Genomic DNA, 14,562 nt, shown 5'->3' with positions numbered 1-14,562 from the left:
GCGGCGTCTTGATTGGGTGAAGATAGCTTGTAGGCTAGCCCGTAGTTCGTGTCGAGTCATGCTCTGATTGTAACACTGGGGAACGCTAGTTTAGAGACGAATTACTCTGTTGGCTTTGTTGTTTTATAATTGTATTAGAGTAACTTGCATGAATGATGATGAATATGCAATGTTATGAATTATAATCCGCTGTGTTGAACATGAATTGTATTTATGTTAAATGGTTCCTCGTGTGGCATGACAAATGACTATGGTATTTTATGTTAAAGAAGTTGTGACATCCTTGTATTTCATGTTTACTCTGATTATTATTGTATTTTCCGCGGGGGTTTAGAAGGGTGTTACACAAACCAATTCAAATCATATTATTATACCACAGCCTAACTTACTCATCCTTTTTGCTCTTTTTCATTCAGGCGCAGTCACATTAAGCCCGTTATCTCCACACACTTATAGCAAGACGACCGGTTAGTGACTCTGATCCTTTTCTGCATGGGGTTCTTGTACTTACATGGCATAACCCTTTGTTTACTCAGTTGTAGTTGCAGGGGATCGGACCGTAATCCTCCCTACCAAGTTCAGCACCAGAAACCGTTGAACCAACTAACAAAGAGTCTTATTTTCAACTTTTGAAGGTTCCACAACCGTTAGGTTAAGTGACTTGGTGAGGGTCACCAAACTTTGAAGGTGCATTCCTTTTTTCTTTTTCTATTTTTTTTCGGAACACTCACTTATATTCATCGGCTTCCCTGCGTAAAGTGTGTGAGAGATGGTGCCGACTGCTGAAATAAACTACTCAAGAGCTGTCAGAGAATGAGAATTTAAGGCTAAAACAAAATAAAAAATTTAAATCAATTTCCATATGCAGGAGACTTGCGGTGTTAGAACGATACCGATCTTGTGAATTTTTCCCAAGTCTCCGCAAACCAACCTCAAATTAATCTATAGTCTAAAACTTTCAACAAAAATGCACTTTTTTTTTAATGAAAACAAAACAAAGAACAAAAAGAAATAAAATAAATGATTCCCTCCCCCACACTTAAAACATGCATTGTCCTCAATGAAAGAAACAAACATAAAATAAAAGAGAGGAGAGAGAGGAAAGAACACACCCGAGTAGTCAAGGAGGATAGGTGATCACATAAGAAGCCTTTTCCAAAGAGATATCTTCTACATTTTCTTCTTTCAAAGTGGGGCTTTCATGGAGTAGCTTTGGGTAATGTCCATTGAACGTGAAATTTTTATTAGTGCCTTCGCCTTTTATTTCAGGATCAAAGAAGAATCTTCGATAAATAAAAGTGTTGAATGGGCACGTGATCTTTTCTACAACACCAAAGTTCATTAGATTGAGGAGCTGCCTCACTAATTTTGTTTCATCTTTCCCTTCAATTGAGACCCTATGCAAAATCATAGCTGGGCTAATATCGAGAATTTCGGTCAAAGTCCACCCAATCACCTTGTTATGCTTCTTCAAAACCTGCAATAGCTTATTTTCTTGATCAAAATCAATGTTAGAAGAAATTATATCCGGGAGTTTTTCATTACTCTCTAAATAAGCGTATTTCAAATTTTCAGGAAGTTGCTTCAGCTCGGGGGAAGGTGGGTGCTCAATGGAAGGAGTGCTTGGGGCAGCCAGGATGTCAAGAGTATCAGTTGCATAAACAACTTTAACAATAAGAACTTCACCTGTAGTAACTATGTTACCCTTCAAGGCAGCATCAATCTCAGCACATACAACACAAATGTTAGTGTCAGTACAATCAGAACATGAGTAAACATCATCAAAATCAGACAACGATGGAAAATCATATGCAAGCAAATCATTACAAGTATCATCAACATTTTCAGAAAGCAACTCTATTTGAAAAACAGAATGCTATTACAAGGGTTGTTGGTTTGATCCTTGAGCTTGCTGCATGACATTCATCAAAGTGGCAAGCTGTCCAATCTGTGTTTGTAAAGTCTGAAGAGTAGAATCTATTTGTTGTTGATACTGAAGATTATTTGCAGCCATTTGTTTGACAATATCCTCTAGTGAAGGTTCGGAAGGTGCAGAGCACACAACCTGAAATTCATTCAGATGCATATGCGGATCCTCACCTGCAAAACCATTAAACCTAGGCAACAAATGTGTTAAACCATATTCCAATTCAAAAGGTGCATCAGCCGCAGGATACTCAGTGCATAAACCATTATAGTTTGCATCAGGGGCAGCCAACTGCGTCAAAGTTCTTTGTTCAGCCATGGTTTCAACAAACACAGAAATATCAATTATGTCCCATACAAGCAAAAACAAATAGAAAGAAGGAAAACTATTAAAATAAATTTAGAAAAATAAAAAAACACAAAATTTAATCTACTGAAGCAAAATAAAAATTTTGAGAATTTTTTTGGATTTTTTCGACTCTATGAAAACAGTAAAAAATTCATTAAAAATAGAAAAACAAATTATCGATCAGACTCAATTTCCAAAAAAAAAACATTTTTTCAACTAAAAAAGGCGTTATGGCCGAAACCGCGAGGAACCTATGGCCTAAACACACAAACACTAAACCTAAGACTCTAAAATCAGTTAATAACAACAAGAATCCCCGACAACGGCGCCAATTTGATCCGTTGTCGCGCGCGGATCAGGGGACGAAGGCACTAGAACACGACATGGCCTTAGTGTAGTTATCAACCTCTCCCCAGCCAATGATTATAGGTAAGTGCGGTAATATTGTCACTACCGCGAAAATCAACAGAGTCGCCACTAACATATTTATCCTAAAAAGGAAGGGAATGCCAGCAAACCACGAAACAAAACAACGGTCTCACGACCAAAGAAGAGGGTAAGGGAGTCGGTTACGCGAGGGGAAGGTGTTAGCACCCCTCGCGCCCATCGTACTCGATGGTATCCACGCTTATGTTTGTTTTGTGTTTTTTTAGGTGAACGAGTTACATTCTCACTCCGCTGCTCGACCTTTGAAGTCTTACGCTTGGGAATGGAGCGGAAATAACAAGCTCTTAAGAAAGGAAAATCAAAGAGTGTGGTTTGCGTTTTAAAAGATGCATGAGGAAAACCTAAGCTAAGGGGGAAAGCTTGCTACCTATGTTATCATACAAAGGGTACAAGACTAAACTAAGCTAGCAACCTATGGGGAAAAAGCGAATGCAAACAAGAATATCACACAAACGAGCTCCGCTCGTAAAACAAACACCTACTGGAGCAGGCCAAGTAGTAGAAAAGCGGTCCCGCCATAGCCAAGGAGAGTGAATCACTCGATTTAACCAACCATTAGACCTTGCAAAAAGTGATCGGGCCATAGACAAGAGGAGCGAGTCCCTCTCAGCAACCAAGCCGTCACAGATCTAAAAGGAAACGGTGCATGCGTATACTGAGCATCAACGTCGGTCAAAGTGAGCTAAGAAATGTGGGGGTCCGACTGCGTGGACCCGCTACACTTTACCCCTTGGGCCTTCAACTCGATGATCTTGGGGACTTGTCCAGAGCTCTGAACTTGTAAAAAGTGAGCATAGGGACGACCTGGGGACTGAAAGTTGCGGGGGTTGATTGATAACCCTTACCGCTTGCCTTCTCGAGGACTTACAATAGCCTTGGTTAGGACTTCCAGCAAGCACAAACATAAACACACCAATAAAAACATGACCTCCGGCACATGCCTCAGAGGATTTCCAGATGCAATGCATGCCTAAGTCCTACTTCTCATGATAAAGGATGAGAGAAAGCGATAAAATGCGAGAAAAAGTAAAATGAAAGGAGATCAATACCAAACGGATTATGATCCGTAAACTGCAGCAAAATAACAAAGAAAACTAGAGATCCCGCGAGCGAGCTAGCAAAGGCACAAGCAAATAGTCAGCACACCAATTAACCACAAAAGCAAACTAAGGTCGACGTCGTGAAAATAAATCACACGTCGATACGTGCGTCGAGTGCGATCACAAACACCTGTAAGAGGAACAAGCAATCCAGGAAAACAGGTATAAAGTAAAAGAAAACGTGTCTCTCGGACGAGAGCACGGCACGAGGGAGTGAAGTTGTGTCTCGCAAATAAAGCGGAACAATAATGAGATAAGTGTCGCTCGATAACTTTCCAAATGCCTTGCACACTATCACACAAGTTAGAGATAACAAACATCGCAATCAGAATTGCGTTATTGCATTATAAGCCAAAAGAAAATGAACAAATAACGTAAACATGAAATGGACGACAAACGTCAAGGATAAAACAAACATGAATGATCTACAATCAATGAAAACCAAGCATCTCATTAGATAGCACATTTCATAAGCTTTCCAACGATATAAAGAACACGCAAATCGGAGTTACGAGTCAAAAGATATGAATTTTCAAAGTTGGAAATAAATCTGCCTACACTCAGCTGTAACCGGTTACAGCAGGGCTGTTACCCAGTTACAGTGGTCCAGAAAGAGCAACTTTGGGCAAAAAAGGCACCTATAACCAGTCACAGCAGGGCTGTTACCCGGTTACAGCATGGTCAGAAGCAAAAATAACACCTGTAACCGGTTACAGCAGGGCAGTTACCCGGTTACAGGGTGGTCAGAAGCAAAAAAACAGTAAAAACATCATTCTCAAGCATTCCAATCATACATCTATCAAGTTATCTTGCCTAGCACGAATTTGCATCAATTAACATAGCATTGTAGGCATTAAAAAGTCACAATAAAGCACAAAATTCCATGGATCTCATATCATCAACAACAATTATTAAGCGACGCATTCGTACAAGCATTATTACAAACACTTAGCACACATAACATGCAACAATCATGGATCCAAGCAATTATGTACATAAAATCAACACAAATTCAAAGATCTAGAGCACAAGAGTAAAGATTAATCATCAACAATCATCATTTACCAACAACAAACAACGGATCTATAATCTAATTCACATGATGATCAACAAATTAAGCACTTAATTCAAGATCCGAAAGCTTACCAAATGAAGATCGAAACCGAAGTGCGAACACAAACACGAATGTGAACGCAAACACGAAAGAGCGTCGAAATTGCGAATCCATAGGGAGTGAGGAGAGTGGCGCGCGAGATACGTAAAAGGAGGGAGAATCCGAATCGAAATCTTGATCTTCAATCCATGTTGTTCTTGATCTTGATGAAGATTGATGAAAAATTGATGAAGATTGATGGAAGCTTTGTGATATTTGTGGTTTTGATCCAAGAGAACTGAGAGAGAATTGAGAGAAATTGTTTTTGATCTTTTTGGGAGAATTGAAGTTATGAGAGAAAAAGAGGGAAAATGGTTTATATAGTACGAGTGGTGAAATGTCAAAAACGCCCTCAAATATCTCTTTTCTTGCTCGTTTTCGAGGAAATGCGAGTCGGAGCGAAATTCGGAAACTAGACCAATGTCAACTTGAAGATGACTAAATTTGTGAATCGTGGCCATGAGAATTGTCTCAATCCGATAATCGGTCAAAGAGTTACGCACGTCTGAATGACGAGAAACGCCGGTTCATCTAGTGCGACAGTGCAGAATTTCAAGAGTACCGTTCAAAGAACGCGATAGAACTCAATCTTCGGCTCGAAATTTGCAAGAGCACGTGTGACGAAGAATCAAAGCCAACAAAATTTCTGAAAGAATGCCGCCGGAATGGACTTCATACGATAAAAATCGAAGAAGTTATGAATTTTCAAACTTTCAGCGAACACTCAAAAAACCATTTTTCCACCAAAATACATGACGATCTTCAAAATGCTGGGCATTTCGGTGCATAATTGGTCGAAGACTCCAACATACAAAATGTCGGGGATAATAGCACGGAGCTGTAGTTAAAATCTCGAGAAAATCTGACAAGAGGATCATGAGATATGAATTTTTGAATGTCAGAGAAAAACGGTTCAACACCAATGGTTACTCATAAATCCCAAATTCGGAAGCCTTCCTCAAAGAATTGATCCCTGAGTTGAACACAAAAAATGTAAAGAACATCAAAACAATCCAAGGAGCGCGGGAACCATGCTCATCACACCTTCCAGACGAGACTTATATTTTTTTTTGTATTTTAGCGTACAAACCGAATTTCCCACCATGCTAACTCTTTATCATTTTTTCTTCAATTTTCGGCTGAAGAAATAAACGTCGATTAACTTAGGGCTCAAATAAAGAGGGCAAATTTTAGGGTGAAAAAAATATCTCACTCTGAAATAAAAACAAAAACACGGGGATCAAACATTACTTCAAAAATAGAATGAACAACTTTGATATAAGATTGATACCACTAAGAGTGAACAACTTCCTGCCATAGTCCTTGCCTTTCACAGGCATCCCTCTCTGAGTCTTGAGTAGCTGTACGCTAATACTGCCGCTCCCCAGTTGTACTCATGGATCTGTGCAAGATCTAAAAAGTACCTCAGGTAAGCGACATCTGTATAGGAGGAGCTCGTGTCCACAAACAGCTAAGTGCCTTCCAAAAATAGGAAGTAACACCTAAGCACATGCTGCCTCTAGATTAGCCCCAAGCTCCTCAATAAGAGCCTCTCTCGCTTCCTCCTTTGTCATCCTACAGTGACAAAGGAGGGTACCCCAGATAGGTATATGCAAGAGGCATGCCACATCGTATAAAGTAATAGTAACCTCACCATAAGGCAGATGAAATGATGACGTCTCTGGGTGCCATCTCTCGGGAAATGCCATCAGCATCCCGTTGTGAATAATGGTGTACCCGATCTGACATAGGTCCTTCAACCCAAAAGTTGTGAGGACATCTTGGAACCACGGCTCCGTAGCACTATCCTGAAAATTTCAAAAGAAGACATTGTTAATAACAAGCGAAGTTAGAAATAATAAATTTACACTGAGGATAAAAAAGTAATAAGTCTAAATTTTTTTATCTCTATGTCCCAGACATGTCTGACTGTATGATCTACATACCCTATCAACAGGGATAAATCCGAAGTACCCCTAGGTAAGCCTTAAGAGGTGGTACAAGAGCTCCGCATCAGCCTCCTCGGGAAATGGGTCCACACCTTCACGAGGTGGCACAAGAGTAACAGAAGTATCCCGACGACGTCTGCGGGTGGGGGGGGGGGGGCGTCTGTTCCCTTCTCCGCCGAGATGAAAAAGTAGATGTGGCAGGCCCCTGTCCACCATACTCTAGGTGAGTCTTCACCGTGACCCCATCAATCAACTCTACTAGAACTGAGATGTCAAGTACATCTGCTGGAACGGAGGTGCCATCTGTCACTTGTGAGACTATCTGTAACACCCAATTTCTACCCGGTAATTATAATAAAAATCAGAGTATAAAGATTCCAACCAACACATGAGATATCATATTTGCAACTTAATAACAACGATATAAACACATTCAATAAAAATACGTAACACTTTTAAATGGATAAACTCGTATTCAACCTCTTTAGTCTTTTTAAAATAAATCAACTTTAATTAACCACGTAGCGAATTCACAACTTTAAACTTCAAATCAAATAAACATAACATCGCACTTCAACATAAAACAACTTCCAAAAATAATAAGTCTTAAGGAAAACAACTCAAAAATTCAGCAATGAAAACAAATCAACAATAAGGAAAAACATGTGTTCGTCCCCCCGTGTGCTATGTATCAGAGCACACACCACTCGAATTAATGAAGGTAACAACTATCCTTCTTGATTACCTGCACGTTACTAACATAGGGGTAACATTCAAACATAAGGGGTGAGACATCGAACTATATAATAAAGTGTATGATAAACAATATATTAGAATTATAGTATATAAAATCACCACTTCATACGAACAATTACTACAATCTTCACAACTCATCAACACAACAACTTAAATATGCGACTCAATACAATGCACATGCATGTGGTACCAACGGAGCAGAACTCCCAACTTAATAACGGAGCAGAACTCCCAACTTAATAACTGACAATTAATAGAGGCATCAATAAGGCATAATCCTTTATCACAGGTTGCCAATCCAGGCTATCGCAAATATGAGGCATGTGACTCGATGAAAAGCGACATCACGAAATGCAACTTCAACAACAACAACAACTTAATATTAACGAGGCAAAATCTCCAAATTATATACTACCAATAAATAAAGGCAAATCATTAACATCACATCGTCAAAGGTTTATCATTATAACTATTTCATCTTCGTCATAGCATCATTTCAATAACAACAGCATAACATAATAACAACAACAACTCAACAACAACTTAACAACAACAGCAACATTGGCCATAGGCCTACAACTTGATATTCGCCAAGCAATTCAACAAAGTTCGACAACAACGAAAATTTCACATTTCTCGGAAAAATATACAACACACCGAATCAACCAAATCAACCTACACACATTCCAGAATTATTCGGACAGTTTTTGATCCAAACCGATTAATTAATTTATTGGTTAAAATTACTAATACTCATATTCGGTACTGTTTTCATCAATTTATTATTATTAATACTAGTCCCTGTTATTAAAAGTTGCTTCTGCTACAAATTCCTATTTTTGCCATTATTCTTACTGTTACAAATAATTCTGCTACTAACCAATTTTCTGTCATTCTATCCTAACTATAATACCAGCTGAGTTTTATATATATATATATATATATATATATATATATATATATACAATTTATTTCCTGCTACTAATATACTATTCCTGCAAACCATGCTAAGGTATTCCCAAAAATTATTCTGTTATCCATATTCTAAAGTAATACCTATATTTGCATTAGCCTAAAAACAATTAAGAAAAGACAAAATTGGAGTGGTCCCCTATTTTCTGAGGCGCCATCCCCACCCTCTTGTTGGGTTATCTGGGGCGCCCACCCCTTAACTTTTGTGGCCCTCGTCACAATTTTCTTCTTCCTTCAGCATTACTCTTCTTCTTCTCCGTTCTACTAATTCCTAATTCCAGAATTCACTTCATTCATAATTTTATCAAACTCATTAACACAACACTCATTATTTCAGAAACATCAATTTATGCTAAATTAACACGGACAAATTTTTGCAACAACCATACGTTGACAGAACCTATTTCTTATCAATTTCAAAAGCATCACAACAAACAACACCAAACACAGACAACAAACAATACCAAACACAAACGACAAGCAACACTAACCACAAAGTAGTAATTTCAGCAATCCAAAATCCCACATTTAATTCAGTAGGTGATCTATGGAACTCTTCCATAGACACATCTATAGAAGAATCCAACATTCAAAAAATATGGGTTTGTTCCGTAGGTGCATCTACAGAGCTACCTAACGTTTCATTTGTTTCGTATATGCACCTACAAAATGTTCTGCAACACAGAAGTACAACAATGGCGTCTGTAACTGTTCACTTCTTTGGAAAACCATTTTTGAGCCACTGATCGTCCGTTATACACAACTAATAATACCTACATTGTCTCTAAACTATGTTTCTAAAACTATCCAATAATTTCTACACTTAAAATTGTTTTCTAACTCTTTTACGAGAAATTCTCGAAAATAATTCAGAAACTAAAAAATTTACCGATTTAATTGAGTTTTGAATGAGTCGGAATGTGTTGATCGTTGATGTTCACTGCCGAACTCGAGAGAAAACAATGAAGTTTGGTGGAAGTTTGATTTTGAGGTTGAGAGGGAGTTGGAGTTTGAAAATGAGAAAAGTTCAGAATGAGGGAGGCGAAGAGTCTGACGCCAGTTTAATATCAAATTCTTCCGTAGATGCATAATTGAAAAGATTCTGTAAATGCACCTACGAAATAAATGAACTTTGAAAAAAAATAATGCTTCTGGAAATATATCTACGAGAAAACTGGAGATATTTTTTACAACGCGCATAGTGGGTAAGAAGCCAATTAGTAGATTATATAAAATATCAAAACGAGCCACTTACATGTATTATTGAAAGTGATGGTAAACGTGTATACAATTTTTTTGAAAAGATTATATTTTTAGTTGAAGGTCAATTTATTTTAGGGTTAATAGTAATTTACCCTTGTAATGTTAGTAAATTTTGCTTTCCCCCTCCCTATCTTTTGACAACGGTTTTTTCAAAAAAACTGTTGTCAAAATCTGCCTTTGGCAACGGTAGGAGTAAACCGAAACACGCTCATATTAGATAAATAAACTACTATTAACCTTTTATTTTATTTTATCTTATTTTATTTATATCTAGGTAGTTGTGGTTGGTTTGTAATTGACAACAAGGAGTGGTAGGTGAAATGGTAGATCTAGATTCTAGAAGACTATTACCATTTTCAGGCAGTAGGTAGGTGAAGTTCCCATTTTGCTGTAAAATATTATTAAAATAGGAAAAATTCTATTCTATTCAATTCAACTAAATGTTGTATTGTTCAACGCTCATTGACTATCTGATGACTTAAAAACCCAAAAACTATTGTTGTGTCATTATAATAAGACTTCATCCCATTTCCTCAATTACACTTTGTTGCTCCATTCCCCTCATACTTACAGGTTAAACTAAATTCAACTTGTTTATTCTAATTTTAATAATTCATCTTTGTGTTTATGATTATTATCTTTTGAGTTTTTAATTAAATTCACTTAATTGTGCAGCAATTTTACATCAAATGGCATCTGGTGCTTCCTTACCAGCTCAACAGGTAAGTCATTTTCTTTTTGAACTCGAAGGGATTGGATTCTGAGAGTGCACTCCTATCAGGATCTCAGGTTCGAATTCTGCTAGGTGTTAGCAATTTATATGGTGATTTATAATGAATGACTATTTTGAATTTTGATGTTAAAGGATGTTCTTATTGAAGAGATAGATCATGTAAGGGTAGTCACTTTGAACAGACCAAAGCAATTGAATGCTATCTCACCTAACCTGGTAATTTCTACTCAACTCAACCTTCCATTTTTCTTCTTTAGTAGTTAGTGTCTAAAAAAAGCTGAAACAAACAAGCTCTTAATACAGTTGCCTGGGTTTCGCCTTCGGTGTGTATGTATGTGAGGCCATTAGGTCAGTTGTCTAACATATATTTGTTAAATCTTTGAATCCATTCAGGTTTTTCTGCTGGCAAAATATTTGGAAAAATGGGAGAAAGATGAGAAAGCCGAGCTAATCATCATTAAGGTTGTAATTTACTTAATTACTCTTTGAAATTGTTGAAATGGCTCTATTAACAGTTAAGTTCTGAACGAACTATTAACAGTTTGATTTTGTTATACTGCCGATTTATTTTGGTTCTTGAATCGAACAATGAACTGTTATGGTTATGACAATTACCTATCAAAATTAAACAATCTACTACGATCCGCTAGTATTTGCTGCTTGCTTTGCTGATGTGCATTTGACTTATTATTATTAGGGAGCTGGAAGGGCTTTCTGTGCTGGAGGGGACTTGAGAGTATTCTATGGTGGCAGGATAACAAGTAAATCCATCACTCTCTATAGGATTTTATGGAATCTGTGTAAACAAGTTCATAAATATGTACAAAAATATTGGACGCGACATTGACACGTTCCTATTTTAAGAAAATAGAACTGACTGACATCATATTTAAAAAAAATAAATCTGTGCCAGTGTTGTGTCAATGTTAGATATTGGTATGTGTCAAACACCAGACACGCTTTCAATCTGAAGTGTCAGTGCTACATAGCTTGATTCCGTCGATGTTTCCTGCGGTCGTGATCTTATCTGAAGGATGAAAACGAGGATGGCTTGAATTTGAAGTTGTATTTTAAATCTGATTTGATAAAGTTAAAATAAAAGTGGTTCGGTCTCCATCCAATAGCCTACATCCACGATTGCAGTGACAATACCATTTGCTGTGACTGTAGGAAATCCAGTTCCGATAATCATAATGAGAGAAACAAAGCATATAATCATTTTTACATTGTGCAACCTCTTTTGAAGAGTAATGCATTTATTATTGACAGATGGGGATTCAAATCTTGAAGTTGTCTACAGATTTTACTGGCTTTGCCATCACATTAGCACCTATAAGAAAACTCAGGTTCTGTTCATTAACTCAATTCATCCCACTGTTCTTAATCATTTAAGTCAATACATGATGCTTGTAAAAATTTAGTGAAGTCTCATGTTTTCTAAAATATTGTTGTTATGTTTCATCAGGTTGCTCTTGTTAATGGAATTTCAATGGGTGGAGGTGCAGCATTGATGATCCCATTGAAGTTCTCAGTTGTAACAGAAAAAACAGTGAGTATTTTTTTTATCTTATAAATAGATTATTTATCTAAATCCCTTTCGGTTTTGTGGTGTAATTGTCAATGTATTCTTTGACAGGTATTTGCCACTCCTGAAGCAAGTTTTGGGTTTCATACTGATTGTGGTTTCTCATACTACCATTCTCGTTTGGCAGGGTATTTAGGTAGTTACCATAATATCAGAAAAAATAACTTTCATCTCGTGTTTTCTTCTAAATTACATAGAAACTTGAGAGATTATTTCATGTATGTGTGTAATATACAGGTGAATATTTGGCACTTACGGGAGCACGGTTAAATGGAAAGGAATTAGTTGCAGCTGGACTCGCAACACATTTCGTCTCTTCTGAGGTTTGGTTATGTTCACTGCTCGCATAATCATAGATACATAATTGTTTTTTGTTAATTTGATCATATATTCTATCAATATCTAATTCTATCAATATCTAACTTTCCATATGTTTGCCCCCGAAAGCAAGTTTATGTTAATTTGATTATATTTTCTATGTACCAGAAAATAGGTGAGCTAGAGAAGCGATTGATTAGCTTAAATTCTGGTGATGAGAATACCGTGAGATCAGTAATCGAAGAATTTTCTTCTGAAGTTAAACTTAATGAAGAGAGTATCTTAAACAAGTAATTGCAATGATCTCTAGTACTTTTTAGTTTTATTCTCGCATTCGACAAATTGCATTCTACCATGACAGTAACTTTTGGAGATTTTTCAGGAAATTAATAATTGATGAGTGCTTTTCAAAGGATTCTGTTGAAGAAATTATTAAATCACTGGTAAGTTTCTTACCATTTCCATAGGAATATTATTTTACAACCGTTTTGACCGTGTTCTTTACGGGACTTTGATTGATAACACTTTACGCTTTTGATGTGAAGGAAGCTGAATCAAGCAAGGAAGAAAATGGATGGATAGATCCAGTTTTGAAAGAAATGAAAAGAACATCTCCTACTGCATTGAAAATAGCATTAAGATCGGTAAGGATTTTTTGTAAACTGAAAATAGCATAAAAACTATTGAGTTCTTCTTCTGTATACTCAAAATAATGTCTTGGATATGTTCAGGTTCGTGAAGGAAGGAATCAATCGCTGTCTGAAAGTCTCAAAAAGGAATTCAGATTAACAATGAATATACTCCGAGCTACGATATCTGAGGATATGTATGAGGTAAATTCCGAAATGTCATTGTTCGAATATGTTTTGACAGAAGACAGCTCAGTGTTGTTAAAAATGGTTTAGTTCTGTTCCCTAGTAAATTCTGAAAAAAACCTTCACTTTCATTTGATTTAAGGGTATTAGAGCTCTCACCATTGACAAGGACAATGCTCCAAAGGTACTCTCTCACTCATTTTATGTGCATGCATGTATGATTACGTATACGTGTCATCAGAACCGTCTTTAAAGACGTGCAAGGCAGACTACCGTACAAAATTTAAAATTTATTTTGCCACAGTTAAACTGTGGTTAACTTACTCAGGGCCTTCCGTAAACTTAAGACGGCCTATGTGTCATGATTCTAGCATGATTTATATTTTATATGTATGAATTATCTCAAATTTTGTTTTTTAATCCTAATATCGACTTTTCGGTCTGTACAAATAATAAGTAATAACCTACTTGTTCAGTGGGATCCTCCATCACTTGACAAAGTCGATGATGAGAAATTGGACTTAATCTTTAAGCAATTTGACAAGGAATTAGAGCTTCAGATTCCAGAAAGTGAAAAAAGCAGGTTGGTTGTTGTTTGAGTTTTGAATTAATAAGCATGTTTTCTTAAACTTATTTTGTTATAATTACTAAAATTAATTTCTTTTAAATCCAAACAGGTGGGATGGTAAATATGAGAATTCAGCTTATGCTATTCCAGACAGAAACACACCAATATCAACTTAAATGTTGGTGTCCATTTATATAGGATCTTCCTGAATAATTTATGATTTACAGAGGTTTGAAATAGTACTAGAAAAAACATTCCATGGTTATTATTACTATTTGCTGAAAAGAAATTATGTAACTTCAGATATATTAGAAGTACTATGGCGAAGAAATAAAATGTTTTCTCGAGTTTTCAAGGGGAGACAATCACCCGAGAGCATCCACATTAAAAACCTGTTTGTATTAATTTGTTTGAATTAATTTATTTGAATTTATCTACTAACATAAAAATTTGTGATTATAAGAAAAAATTTATAAAACAATGAAGACAAATGTAGATAAGAGTTAACGTTGGAATTGAATCGTGTACAGTGTTTTAAAAATCGGACCGGACCGATCAAACCAGAACCGGACAGGTAATCGGTTTGGTTTAATAGCTGGATCGAAAATGTCATTGAACTGGTCAAAAA

At 36.6% G+C, this 14,562-nt stretch overlaps 1 protein-coding gene across 1 annotated transcript; it reads left to right on the top strand.

Annotated features, from left to right (window-relative positions):
* Positions 1-10,345: 10,345 nt before the first annotated feature.
* LOC131656781 (3-hydroxyisobutyryl-CoA hydrolase-like protein 5) lies at positions 10,346-14,299 on the top strand. The gene is made up of 16 exons (XM_058926391.1): positions 10,346-10,488; positions 10,591-10,637; positions 10,781-10,864; positions 11,042-11,110; positions 11,346-11,409; positions 11,918-11,994; positions 12,114-12,197; positions 12,285-12,369; positions 12,471-12,556; positions 12,720-12,841; positions 12,934-12,994; positions 13,097-13,195; positions 13,283-13,384; positions 13,509-13,550; positions 13,843-13,949; positions 14,044-14,299. The coding sequence occupies exons 2-16, from the start codon at positions 10,605-10,607 to the stop codon at positions 14,108-14,110; spliced, it is 1,182 nt and encodes a 393-aa protein (XP_058782374.1). The 5' UTR covers positions 10,346-10,488; positions 10,591-10,604; the 3' UTR covers positions 14,111-14,299.
* The last annotated feature ends 263 nt before the right edge of the window (positions 14,300-14,562 follow it).

This window comes from Vicia villosa, linkage group LG3 (genome assembly GCF_029867415.1).
Source record: "Vicia villosa cultivar HV-30 ecotype Madison, WI linkage group LG3, Vvil1.0, whole genome shotgun sequence".
Lineage (NCBI taxonomy): Eukaryota > Viridiplantae > Streptophyta > Magnoliopsida > Fabales > Fabaceae > Vicia > Vicia villosa.
This window is presented reverse-complemented; position numbering and strand designations above follow the sequence as displayed.

Coding starts and splice junctions, on each gene's coding strand:
- LOC131656781 (XM_058926391.1), top strand. CDS start 10,605: ATGGCATCTGGTGCTTCCTTACCAGCTCAACAG. Junction 13,385..13,508: donor TATCTGAGGATATGTATGAG/GTAAATTCCGAA, acceptor ATTTGATTTAAG/GGTATTAGAGCTCTCACCAT. Junction 13,551..13,842: donor ACAAGGACAATGCTCCAAAG/GTACTCTCTCAC, acceptor CTACTTGTTCAG/TGGGATCCTCCATCACTTGA.